The sequence below is a fragment of the Rhincodon typus genome, chromosome 4, assembly GCF_021869965.1.
Source record: "Rhincodon typus isolate 14 chromosome 4, sRhiTyp1.1, whole genome shotgun sequence".
Lineage (NCBI taxonomy): Eukaryota > Metazoa > Chordata > Chondrichthyes > Orectolobiformes > Rhincodontidae > Rhincodon > Rhincodon typus.
The window spans coordinates 90,265,483-90,278,586 of NC_063335.1; the positions used below are offsets into that span (position 1 = coordinate 90,265,483).

Consider the following 13,104-nt stretch of genomic DNA (forward strand, 5'->3'; position numbering starts at 1 on the left):
GAATTTTCTGTTTTTGTTTCAGATTTTCAGCATCAAGAGTATATTGCATTTTTTAATGACTGGTCCTTTATTTATTCATTGATTTACCTTGACTCAGCTCCTGCAGTGAACTTCACAATTGCCGATTCCTAGTATGTGTTGCATCCACTTTCTAAGCAATAAATTAGCAAACCTTGCTCAGCACTACTAAAACAAGCAGCACTGTTGGTGTACTATCCATGTGTTGACAGAGAGGATGGATTCTGTCTTTTCATATCAGCCTTGAATTCCTACGACAGATCAGGAGCTGAGGACTAAAATGTAGCATTCCTACTAAAACATTACTGCAAATGAGGCCTTTATGGCATGCAGTTGTCAAAACATTCAACAAATTCATTTCACTTAAACCAACAAATCTGATGATAGCCCTTCAAATGAGAGACAGAAAGATAGGAGAGGAAGTTTCTTCAGTTACAGGTTCTTTTTGGTGGAGGGATTGAAATAAAAGAACAAAATTTGACCCAGTTATCAGTGGTCTTGAATTCAAACAGGAGCCATTTCATCTTCCTCCTGAAGGACAGGTAGAGAGTGGACAGATCTGTGCTGGAGTTGACCAGAGACAGTTTGCAAAGGAATAGTGTCAGAGGAATCTAGGATAAAGGGTAAAAAGAGAGAAAATAAAAAGAGAGAAAATGAGAAAGCAGATCAGGACAAGTTAAGTGAGACAATATGATTTTCTTTCATTTACTTTTAATTTTACTGAAGCTTTACTCTTTTTTTCTGATATTTTATGTTCTGAAGCTGAAATGCAGATTCACAGGGACTAGTAGCCTTCCACAACCTCCCTTATCAGGCCAAATGATTGTTGAGAGTGTAATTATGGTATGTTCTTGTACTTTGCAGACTACATACACATATATAAGGACACATAAACATATGTGCACACCCATGTGATGACACACACGTACATAACTCGAAATAACTGTGCTGACTTTTTAAAATTAATTCCTTTTGCTCCAGCTGCTGATTCAGATGAGACCAGATAACGACAATGAGCTGATTGAAAGCTCAGAGATTCAACTGTAGTCACAGCCCCAGGGCACCTCAACCAGAAATATTTCAATTAGCTACAACAGCACAGAGGAGGAAGATAAACACTGATGGGACACTGATCTAATTTTGAAACACGTAAATCAAAATAACTGCAACAAAAACTTCCATTTAAATAGCACCCATAATGTAATAAAGTTATTCACAGGAGCATTTTAAGCAGGGGATTACATACAGCTTATCACTTTTAATTGTGTTATGAAATAATGAAAGAAAATCATTTCATTAAAATCTCCTAACTTAATCCTTAACATTTGGCATAATCTCTGCAAGCATGCTAGGAGAAACTAAGTGAATGACAGATGAGCGATGACCTATTGGAGTAACAGTACACGTTCAAGAGGCTGAATGGCATACTCCACTTCCTATGAATTTAAAGGAGTGTTACTTGATTCATAACTCAACATGGAGTTAGGTGGTCTACAAGGATGTGTGTCAATTCCTACTGGTCTTTGGTGAGGTGCATTTCTCTCTTTTTCCTTGTAACCCTAGCTGATGGTTGTTCTATCTCTTGTGTATTGTGCAGCTGATTTACACCCTAAATGTTAGCCAGTCCTTTCTCTTTTGTTAAAATTAATTTAGCAGGCATCGCTGGCATTTCCTGCTTAATCCTTATTCCTCGTGTTCTTGAACCACTGTAGCCCTTATTTAAAAATGCTCTCAGGTGCTGTCAGGTGCAACAGAGAAGATCACTGCTTGTAGTTGGAGTAACATGACTGCTTATCAGCTATTTACCAAGTCTGCCTAATGTCCTGGCCTTGCTGCATGCATGCATGGACTGCTACTTTATCTTCAGAATTTCACATAGAGCTGAACACTATGCAATCATCAGTGAACAATATAACATCTGATTTTTGTAATGGATTAGTGAGTGTTTCCTGCAATTTCTTTTATTATACCAGCGAGGAAGATGACTCAGGGGCCTTTATAAGCAGCTAGAGTGGAATCTGTTATACAAGGTATTAACAGTGCTGGTCGACTTTATTTCAAGGGAGTTTTGGGAAGGAATTTGCTGTTCCCTAAATTAAGAAGGAGGAAGTAAAAGGCAGGAACTCTGTGATTTAAAAAACACACTAGGGCTCTTAGAAGTTTCAGGCAAATGGGTCTCCTCATTCATACACTGAGGAAATTTTCTACATAATTTGATTGTCTTGCCTGAAAAATTAATTTCCATGAATTCCATGACACCTGTCAACATCCAGTATCCTTGGCCAAAGTCCAAGCTACAAGGTGCAAAGATTTCATTGTTTGATTTAATTTCTTTGGCTCTTGTCTATGCTTTCCTTCTGAACCTTTAATACAGGAGGAAGGTGTCTTCATAGATATATATTTTGGAAGAGGTGTTTTAATACTCAGGAAACTCATTGCTCACCTCCTGGCATCTCTGTCAGTTCGTTGAGTGGTGGAACATTATCCAAAGTGTTGGCGTACCTCTTTGCAGCCTGACGCTGGGCATAGCGTGCTTCAATCTCCTTCTTTGTTCTGGGGATTCGGCACTTGAAGATGCAGCACAGTACAATTACTGGAAAGAAACAGAAAGGTCTCATGATTCTCTAAGGATCTTGGTGATCTCCATGTACAGGTTGCCTTGTTTCTGAGTTAGAGAGTCAAAGCGTCAAGTCTCACTTGACGAACAAAGAAAAAGTCTGGGCAGCCATTCCAATGCAATGCTGAGGGAGTGCTGTACTGTTGGTGCTACAGTCTATCTGAAGGAAATTGTGAATGTAATGTTCCCAAGGGGGAGTTTTTAAGGAGAATGATAAAAGAGGATTGCAAGTTAAAGAAGCAAGGTAGTATCAGGGAGGAATTCAAGATTCTAAGCCTAAATAACTGATGTGATGGCCAAATGAGGTGATTACAAATGGGACAACTCAAGATGAGTGCAGATCTTTGCGAAATTTTTGGGGTTGGAACAGATTATATAAAGAGGGAGGGGTGAGATTGCGGAGGGGTTTGAAAACGAGGATCATAAATGTAAAATCAAGTTGTTTCTTGACCAGGAGTTCATATTAAACATAGAGGATAATAAGTGAATGGGATTTTGTGCAAGTTAAGACATGTACTGCAGACTTTTGAGCATGACGCCAAGTTTATGGAGGGTTGAATGTGAGAGGCCAGCCAGTATTTCGCTGGAATAATCAGATGTATTATATATATAAGATATAATCAGATAATGAATGAGGGTTTTAGCAGCAAAGGCTGAGAGAGGTGTGAAGTTGGGTAATGTTACTGTTGGGGAAGTAGCTGGTCTCAGTGAGGAATATGTGGTTGGAAGTTTATCTCAGGGCCGGATCACCAAGGTTGTACTCAGACTGCTTTAATCTCAAATAATTGCCAGGGAGAGGAATGGAATCAGAATCTAAGGAATGGAGTTTGGAGAATGGTTCTGAAAACTATAACTTTAGTTTTCCGAATGATTAATCAGAACATTTTCTACTCAGTCATCGCTGGATATTAAATGAGTAGAATAATAATTGAGAGATAGCAGAAGAATTGTCCCAATTGATGCTGCAGCTTGATTGGTCTGCTTCTTGACCAATAGGAGTTCAGGCCTTTCAATAAGGCTGACTTCCTAGCTGGAAATCTGTTGGGGGATAAAGAATGTGTACAATGGAATTAAAACTCCAAAGTATATTGGGTACCTGCCATCCTACCTAAAAAAAAACCACTGAAAATATCCAGGCTATTGACCCTGTTACTTACAGGAAGGTGGGCCGTGTGTGACTGTGGTTAAAAACATGTTGAGAACCAGAATCCTTAACTAAGGAAAGATATACTGGCATTGGAGGCAGATTAGAGAAGGCTCACTAAGTTGATCCCAGGGATGGAGGGACTGTGTTATGAGGAAAGGTCAACTAGGTTGGGTCTGTGGTCAGTGGAGTTTAGAAAATGAGAAGTAACCTTATTGAAACATACAAGATTCTTCGTGGACTTGATAGGATAGATGTGGAAAGATTGTTTCCCCTTGTGATGCAGAGTAGGACCAGAGGGGCACAATCTCAGAATAAGGGTGGCCCATTTAAAACAGAGATGAAGGGAAATCTTTTGCCTCAGAGGATAGTGAGTCGTGGAACTCTTTAGTTTAGAGGGCTCTGGAGGCTGAGCCATGAAGTATATTCAAAGCTGAGTTTGACTCATTTTGAGGTTGTAGATTTGCTCGCCAAGCCGGTGTGGTTGGTTGTAGACATTTCATCACTCTGCTAGGCAACATCATCAGTGCGCATCCGGTGAAGCGTTGGTGTTCTGTCCCGCTTGTTATTTATATGCCTTGGTTTGCTGGGGTGGATGGCATTACTTCCGGTTCTGTTTTTCAGTGGTTCGTATATCGGATCCAGTTCAATGTGTTTGTTGATGGAGTTCCGGTTGGAATAACAGGCCTCCAGGAATTCCCTGGCATGTCTCTGTTTGGCTTGTGCTATTATGGATGTGTTGTCCCAGTCGAATTCGTGTCCTCCTTTGTCCGTGTGTATTGAGACCAGTGAGAATTGGTCGTGTCTCTTGGTGGCTTGTTGGTATTTGTGTATCCTTATTGTCAGTTTTCTTCCAGTTTGGCCAATGTAATGTTTTTCACAGTCCTTGCACAGTATTTTGTATATTCCGCTAGTTTTATTGGTTATGGGTATGAGGTCATTTACGTTCATCAGTAGCTGTTGCAGGGTAGTTGTTGGTTTGTGGGCCACCCTGATACCTAGGGGTCTGAGCAGTCTTGTGGTCATCTCTGATATGTCTCTGATGTACCGTAGGATGACTAGTGTGTCTGGTTGTGTTGTGTCTTCTTGCTGTGATCTGTCATGGAGATAACGATGGATTGTGCTTTTTGGGTAGTCATTCCTTTTAAAACTCTGTATAAGTGCTCCTGTTCTGTTTTGCACAATTCCGGATTGCTGCAGTGTGTTGTGGCCCATTTGAATAATGTTCTGATGTAGCTCTGTTTATGGGTGTTGGAGTGATTGCTGGAGTAATTAAGTATCTGGTCTGTATGTGTGGTCTTTCTGTATACACTAGTCTGGAGTTCCCCGTTGTTCTGACGTTCTACCACTGTGTCTAGGAAGGGTAGTCAGTTATTGTTCTCTTCTCCTTTTTTGAACTTTATCCTGGTGAGGATGTTGTTTACACGTTGGTGGGCTTCTTCTAGCTTTGTGCACTTGATAATCACGAAGGTGTCATCTACATAGCGGACCCAGAGTTTGGATTGAATAGTGGGGAATGCTGTTCATTCTAACCTTTGCATTACTGCTTCTGCAATCAATCCTGATATTGGGGATTTGTTTGAATATAAGGTCATTGAAGGTGAAGTGGTTGTGAGGCACAGATCCAGCAGTTTCAGGGTGCTGTCCTTGTTGATGCTGTAGGTGTCATGGGGTCCCTGCCTTCCTGATTCATCCAGCAGTGTGGCAGTTGTCTCTTTGGCTAGGTCAATGTTTATGGATGTAAATAGTGCAGTAAACACCAATTCTCACTGGTCTCAATGCACATGGACAAAGAAGGACACGGACACTAAAGGACACAAATTCAACTGGGACAACATATCCATAATAGTACGAGCCAAACAGAGACACGCCAGGGAATTCCTGGATGGCCGACATTCCAACCGGAACTCCATCAACAAACACATTGAACTGGACCCGATATACAAACCACTGAAAAACAGAACCAGAAGTAATGCCAACCACCTCAGCAAACCGAGGCATATAAATAACAAGCGGGACAGAACACCGATGCTTCACTGGAGGAGCACTGACGATGTTACCTAGCAGGGTGATGAAACGTCTGCAAACAAACCCACCGGCTCGGCGAGGAAGTCTACGCCCTCATCCACAACCCGAGCTACAAATCTTCTCGAAACCTTTAGACTGATTTTGGTCCAGTAAAGGAATTAAGCATTAGTAGATGTAGAGAGAATGTTTCTTCATGTGGGGCAGTCTAGATTGAGAGGTCATTGTTTTAGGATGAGGGGGAGCAGATTTAAAATGGAGATGGGGAGAAATTACTTTTTTCAAAGGGTATTGAATCTCTGGTATTCACTACCCCAGGGTGCAGTGGATGTAGGAAATTGAGTAAGTTTAAGGAGGCGATAGACTGATTTTTTACTCGTAAAAGTTTGAAGGGTTATGGAGAGTGGGCAGGAAAGTGGGGCTGAGGTTGACATGAGTTCAGCTACCATTTCTTAAATGACACAGCATGTTTGAGGGGTTGAATTGCCTACTCCTGCTTTTGGTTGTTATTATGGGGATAAAGCAGGAAAGTGGAGTTATGATCTCATTGAATGGCTGAGAGGACTCAATGGACTGAATGGCCTACTTCTGTTCTGATGTCTTATGGATTGGGGAACTCATCCAACACCAGTTGTTGGATAAGGATTAAATCACAATTTCAAGGTTGTCAGCAAGAGAACTAGTGAGATGATGAGAAATGTGTTTGCTCAGAGAGTTGTTAGGACTTGGAATGAGCTGCTTGGGATAGTTTTGGAGGTGGAGTCTGTAGGAGGTTTCAAAGAGAGCTGAATATATAGCCATAGAGGGATAGAGTCATATAGCATGGAAACAAATCCTTTAGTCCAATCAGTCCATGCTGACCATAATCCCAAACTAAACTAGTCCCACTTGCCTGCTCCTGGCCTAGATCCCTCTAAACCTTTCCTATTCATGCTTCTATCCAAATATCTTTTAAACATTGTAATTTTACCCACATCTACCTCTTCCTCAGGAAGTTCATTCCACATGTGAACCACCCTCTGTGTAAAAAAAATGCCTCCCATGTCGTTTTGAAATCTCTCTCCTCTCACCTTAAAAATGTGCCCCCTAGTCTTGAAATCCTCTATCCTAGGGCAAAGACACCTACCATTAACTCTATCCATGCCCCTCATTATTTTATAAAATTCTATCTAGTCAACTCTCAACCTCCTCTGCTCCAGTGGAAAAAGTCCCAGTCTATCCAGCCTTTCTTTATAACTCAAACCTTCCATACCAGGAAACATCCTGGTAAATCTCTTCTAAACCCTTTCCGGCTTGATAATATCTGGGCAACCAGAACTGGACACGATGTTCCAGAAGAGGCCTCACCAATGTCCTGTATAGTCTCAACATGATATCCAAATTTGAAAGTGACGAAGTTAGAGGACTTTGGAGATAGGGCTGGAGAGTGGGACTAGCTGGGTAGCTCTTTCAGAAGTTGATGGGTCAAATGACCTCCTTCTATTCTGTAAAATTCTATATGTCTATGATTCTATAAGTCTTAATATGCTGATGAGTAGTATATGTCATCAGTGATACCCGTTAACGTGAGGGGTAATTGGAACTAGGGCTGAGCCAGTAGTGTTCTAAGAATGCTTTGTCCCACCCATTAATGTACATTGTATAAATAGTTAATATAAGGTGTTATTCATCAGTATGAGGACAGACTTGCCTTTTCTGCAACCTCAGTATGATCTCACTACACCAGTTACCTTCAAAATCAGGGTTCAAATTGCAGTGGAGGAGATCAATTTAATTATGTTAATGAGAATTCTGCCTCTCCATGCCAGGTCCACGCCCACCCCAACATCCATTGCTCTTGGTGTTGTGATTTCATTATTTTTAGCCATGCCTAATCCTTGCCCTCCCAGTAATCGGTAGTTAATAATGAGGCAATAGTTGCCTCAGAAGAAAGAAGTTTCAGCTGGCCCCTCTTTCTTCACAGCAATTTGGTGGAAAGGAACAGACAATGCCCATGACGTTTGCAGGGAGAGAACTCCATTTGTTTCTGTTAAGATGCAGTTTAAAGAATGTCAGCACAGCTGGATAGATTTTCATTCTGTCTCACTGATCAGCCCTGAAGCTAATAAACCCCAAAAGGGACATGATTGCTTCAGAGAGAAAAAAAGTCACGGTTGTCATTTCGCTGCTCGACAGAAATTGTTTGTAAAGAAGTGGTCAGTGCCTAAAGTCCTCATCTGTCTTAGAATCAGTCCAAATCTTGTCAAGGTAACAGGAATTCTGGATCAAACACAAACATTCAACAACAGAACTACTGAGTCCTTATCCCTTGGCACAGCAACAAGACTAATTTGAGCAGGGGCACTGTGTCATGCCAATTACTGCCTCACTATCACAGTTAGATTGGCAATCTGGGTCTAACAGGGAGGACTTCAGCATTTTCGGGTGGGGACTACTTTTCAGTAATTCCCATAATTGAGAAGTCAGAACTTGCTAAAAACATGTTTTCCTTTCTCTGATGTGAATTGGTGTTGGCCTGTTTCCCTGGGTATGGCAAAAGAACGGAACAAAAAAAGTAAATCAAGAAAATATCTTAAGAAAGGAAGGCATTAGATTGCAATCAATTTTAACAATGCCACTGAAGTGGACTTTTTCCTCCTGTGCGAGGTGACTTTTCTGATAATTCAGTCTTCCAAATTCCCAGCTCCCAGAGAATACTAGCTTGTATCCGGTTTCTTATTTTGTTGCTCTCATGTGTAATTTAGGGAGATGACCCATCAATTACTACCAGCATCTGAGCTTCTAGTTGCAAGAATAGTGTTAGGGTTGCCGTGAAGTCAAATTGACCCTCAGTCTTAAAACTTCAATTGACCCAGCACTTGCAAACCTTTTAGGGAGTTACTTTCAGAATTCCACTACCCTTTGAATCAAAGTACTTCCTGATTTAACTTGTAAATGGCCCATCTCCAATTTTGAGTTTATGCTATATTGTTCTTATTCCTCCACCAGAGTAAATAGTTTGTCTGTATCCACCACAGCAAATCCTATGTTCATTTTAAAAAGATTGAACAGATCGCCCTTCTAAAGTCAAGGGGCCACAAGTTAAAATGGATGTAACTTCCTAATTTAATCCTTTAAACTGTGGTATTATTCTGTACCAGCTCCAAGATCAGTATAAAGCTTGATATGATTGCTAGACTTTACAAGACGGTTATGTTTTAAGATGCCTCTTTTAATTTAAGGTAAAACAGAATGCTCTGGTTTGGAGAATGGTATAATGTTGTGCTAACTTCTTCCCTGCAAACAAAGGCCCACATGATTAGGTTACCAGGGTTACAGGGGCCCAGGTAAAATCCTGTTCAAAGTCAAATGTGGCATTAACACCTGGACATAAGGGAAGCAGCAGCTAAATTTGCTCTGAGTAGACATAAGGACTCAGAGTCAATTAGACTGAGAGCTGGAGTTGAAGGAAACAACCAGAGCTGCTGTTCCAGGCAGGAGCAAAGGACTGGGTTTAGTGTGACTCCAAAGCAGAGGGCTGGTGAGGCTGGACAGTATCTTAGAGGGGTTTGAATGAGGTGGACTTTGATGAGAAACCTGGTGGAATCACATGAGAAGTTCAGTAAATCTATCTTGCTGTTGGGAGTAACTATCCACAATTTCCAACTAAGTTCTGGATGTCGAGATGAGATTTTTCACCAGGCAGCAGTGAGATGCCTGTAAACAACCTCATTAACATTGAATCTCCACTTATTAATACGCAGCGTCCTGTCCTAGACCTGCCCTGAGGAAACCAGACATCGACAACCCGCAACATCGATGTCTAAGTGGGAATCTGGTGACCCTAGCTCACTGCTTCCTCCTCAGGTATCCTATCTTGGACACCAGCAACAATATATCAGGGTATGCTCCAGGACACCTTTCAACCAAGGAAGCTGGCATTTGACACTTGCCATCCTCCCAGGACCCTCATGGCACCTCTCCAATCGACTCACAGGAAACTTCTGCCCTTCAATGCTGCCCTCAGGGTGCAATAATGATGAGCATTGTAATACTCTTACAATGACACAGCATGCAGAGGCACACACCCAAATCCTTGTTAAGGGCCTTCATATCCCAATGTTTGGAGAATACTAGACAACAAGGTGCAGAGCTGGATGAACACAGCAGGCCAAGCAGCATCATAGGAGCAGGAAGGCTGACGTTTCGGGCCTAGACCCTTCATCAGAATACTGTTCACGTTATTGTGCTGCAACTGCTGAATGATCACAAGACTGAGGATCTGTTATGTTTGTGAAATTGCCCATACAGGCCCAGCGGAGCCAGGCACAGAAATTATGGTCATTCCTCCACTAAGGGTTGCTACACAAATGGATGAGGAATACATGCATTTGGAACCCTAGGATCAACCTCCAGTAGGTGTGGAGCTAACACCTAATGGCATTGTCATGATGTGACAATGATGTGACAAAGATGGAAGGGAGCACAGTCACTCATCTTCCATGGAATACCACAGAGAGGGTCAAAGGACAGTGGTACTATACTCTGTCAGAGGTGGCCATCGAATGCCATGCCATTCTGTCCACAATTCTCTGTACTGTCCCAGCAGAGGATGCCAATTAATCCTCGGAATCTCTGGTCCAGACAACTGGAGGACACATTGAGTCTGTGGAATAGATGATGGGAATCCGTGAGAGCCTCAGTATTGTTCTGAATAAGAAAGTGAGGTCATTCTTCACAACATCTGACACAGCACCTTCAGTATCCTACAACACAGCTGCATCATCTTATTAAAATATAGAATATTCGTAGGTGGCTTGACAGAGTAAATGCTGAGAGGACGTTTCCCCTCATAGGAGAGTCTAGGATCAGAAGGCTTAGTCACAGAATAAAGGTCCTCCAATTTAAGACTGAGATGAAGACGACTTTTTTTTCTGAGATGGTTACGGGTCTTTGGAACTCTTTGCCACAGGGATCTGTGGGGGCAGAATCCTTGTGTGCATTTAAGGCTCAGAAAGGTAGATTCTTGATCAGTAGAGGAATCAAGGGTTTGAGGAAAGGGCAGGAAAGTGGACATGAAGATTGTCAGATCAACCATGATCCTGTTGTAAGTAGTTAAGGTCCCAGCACGGATTAATTTGTGTTCTGCTAATTATGGGTTGCCAGTCTGAAGAAGACCCATTGATTCCTAATTTCTGATCCCTATCAGTTAACTAACTCTTTATCCATGCTAATATGTTATTCTTTACATTATATGCTGTCATCTTGAGTAGTAACCTTGAGATGGCAGCTTATCAAATGCGCTTTGGAAAGTCATGTGCATAAATCTACAGGTTGCTGTTTTTGCACGTTACTAGTTACTTCCTCAAAGAACTCCAATAATTTAACACAATGCCCCTTCACAAAATTGTACTGAATCTGTATGATCCCATTAGGACTTAAGAATATCCTGCTATAACCTTGTTAGTAATAGATTGCAGCAAATTTCCTTTGATAAAGTTAGCAAACTAACTGAGAGTTTCCAGCTTTCTGCTTCCCTTGATTAAAGATTTTAGATTTTAGATTTTGTCACGTGTACTCAAGTACAGAAGTACAGCTGTAGTGAAAAGTGAATAATGCCACCACGCATAGCGCCAATTTAGCTACTAAGGTAGCTAAGATACAAAAAACATCTTGGGTACAATGTAGTAGGAGAAACAAGAGTTAAAAAGTTAAGCATTATTTCATGGAATAGTGGAAAAATAGAGAAATGAGTAATAGTTTAAGTCTTTCTTAGATTAAACCAAGAAAATAAAGGAATAAAAGTTGAACAGTCTTTGATGAGTCCACTGATTGTCTCGCTCTCCAGAGAAACCCAGCTGTCTGTCCTCAATGCCGCTGCTGCAGATACACTCGCTGCTGCTGGATCTGTTATCCCTCTGATCTCCCCCAGTGCCCTGGGAACATGCCCAGGCAGGATCCATTCGCACACCAAGCCGAGACACTGCCATGAGCTGGCGAGAGACCAGCCAACATACCGCCGAGAGACCAGGTATTGCGCTCCGAATCTAAGGAATTTTGGAAGATTATAACAAGTGTGTCAACTTTACTGCAAATCTTTTTGGACCCTAGGTTGCAGGGCATCTGGACCCGGGGACAGCCTATATGTCTTATAGCTTTCCAATCAGCTTTTCTCTGGTGATGGTTTTTGTTTTAAGTTCCTCCCGCTCATTCACTTTGTGATTTTTCAAGTATCTTTGTAGAAAACTTAGAAAACCTCCCAGTGAAAATGTGCGTAAAATAACTTAGATGGACCTCAGTTTATTGCCTCTTCAGAAGGAATATGCCTCCAGCGATACATCACTATCTCAGTACCGTGCATGATGATAATTTTATAGTTTAGGTTAGTGCTAAAGTTTCTGGGGTCAGATTTGAAACAACAGATGAATCTACAATGACTGTGATCACTTTCAGAATATCCAGCCCCATTCTTCCATTTTGTAATTTCACCCATCATATCCTCTGTATTTTAGCTCAGATCGAATGCTATTTATGTTATCTCCATATGTCATAAATACTCATTGCCTTATTGATTGGAACTGTCCAATGCTGGCAGTTTATATTGTCCCTCTGCATTGCAATGAAACCTTTTATCTTAATCTATTGCCACAGCTGTCAATGTTAAACAAACCAAAGTTGAGAGATATTCCACTGGGAACCAAATAACCTGAGGCAGCGATTCACAACAAAACATCAACATATCTTAAACCAACGGTTTTGTCTGCTGGGTGCCAGGGGACTATTCATTGACAAAAATACATTCCCTTTCCTGTTCTCCCCTCCTCATTCTCTGCCGTTCTCTCTTTCTTGAGCCATTTTGTTCACAAACCTACATTGACACTTGACCTCCATTTCCCTGGCCCTGGGCTTCACAAGTACTTTCTTTCTAAGGGTGCAGCAATGGATCTTGGAATATCCCTGAAATAAATCCATAGAGGTCGTATCCCATCATCAAGTCACACTTTATTTACACATGAAGAAGCCTTGACGTTGGTCCAGGTCTCTCAGAGTCAACTCTCAGAATGAACAGAACCTCCAATAGTTCTGTTTATGTCTGTCAGCCAAGGCTCCCTGACTGGACCAGGTTAACAGCCCCAATCAGGGAACCCATATTCTCTGAGGTCCACCTGGCTGACCTCGTTACAATCACTATATCCTTCCACCTCTAAGTCCTGGGACAGAGGCTTGTTCTTTGTCTTGTAGCCTTTCCTGAAGAGTTCTTGCACTGGATCCATTCCCTTTGACTCAGCCTGGGATATGGGCAGCATGTACCAGACCGTTA

General features: G+C 41.7%; 1 protein-coding gene across 1 annotated transcript in view; it reads right to left on the bottom strand.

Moving 5' to 3' along the window:
* Positions 1 to 522: 522 nt before the first annotated feature.
* Positions 523 to 13,104, bottom strand: part of tmie (transmembrane inner ear) — a 92,467-nt gene continuing 79,885 nt past the window's right edge. The window contains exons 4-5 of the mRNA XM_048596419.1: positions 2,462 to 2,611; positions 523 to 629 (exon numbers count right to left, since the gene is read on the bottom strand). Coding sequence (XP_048452376.1) covers positions 523 to 629; positions 2,462 to 2,611 — 257 coding nt within the window. The remainder of the gene's footprint in view (positions 630 to 2,461; positions 2,612 to 13,104) is intronic.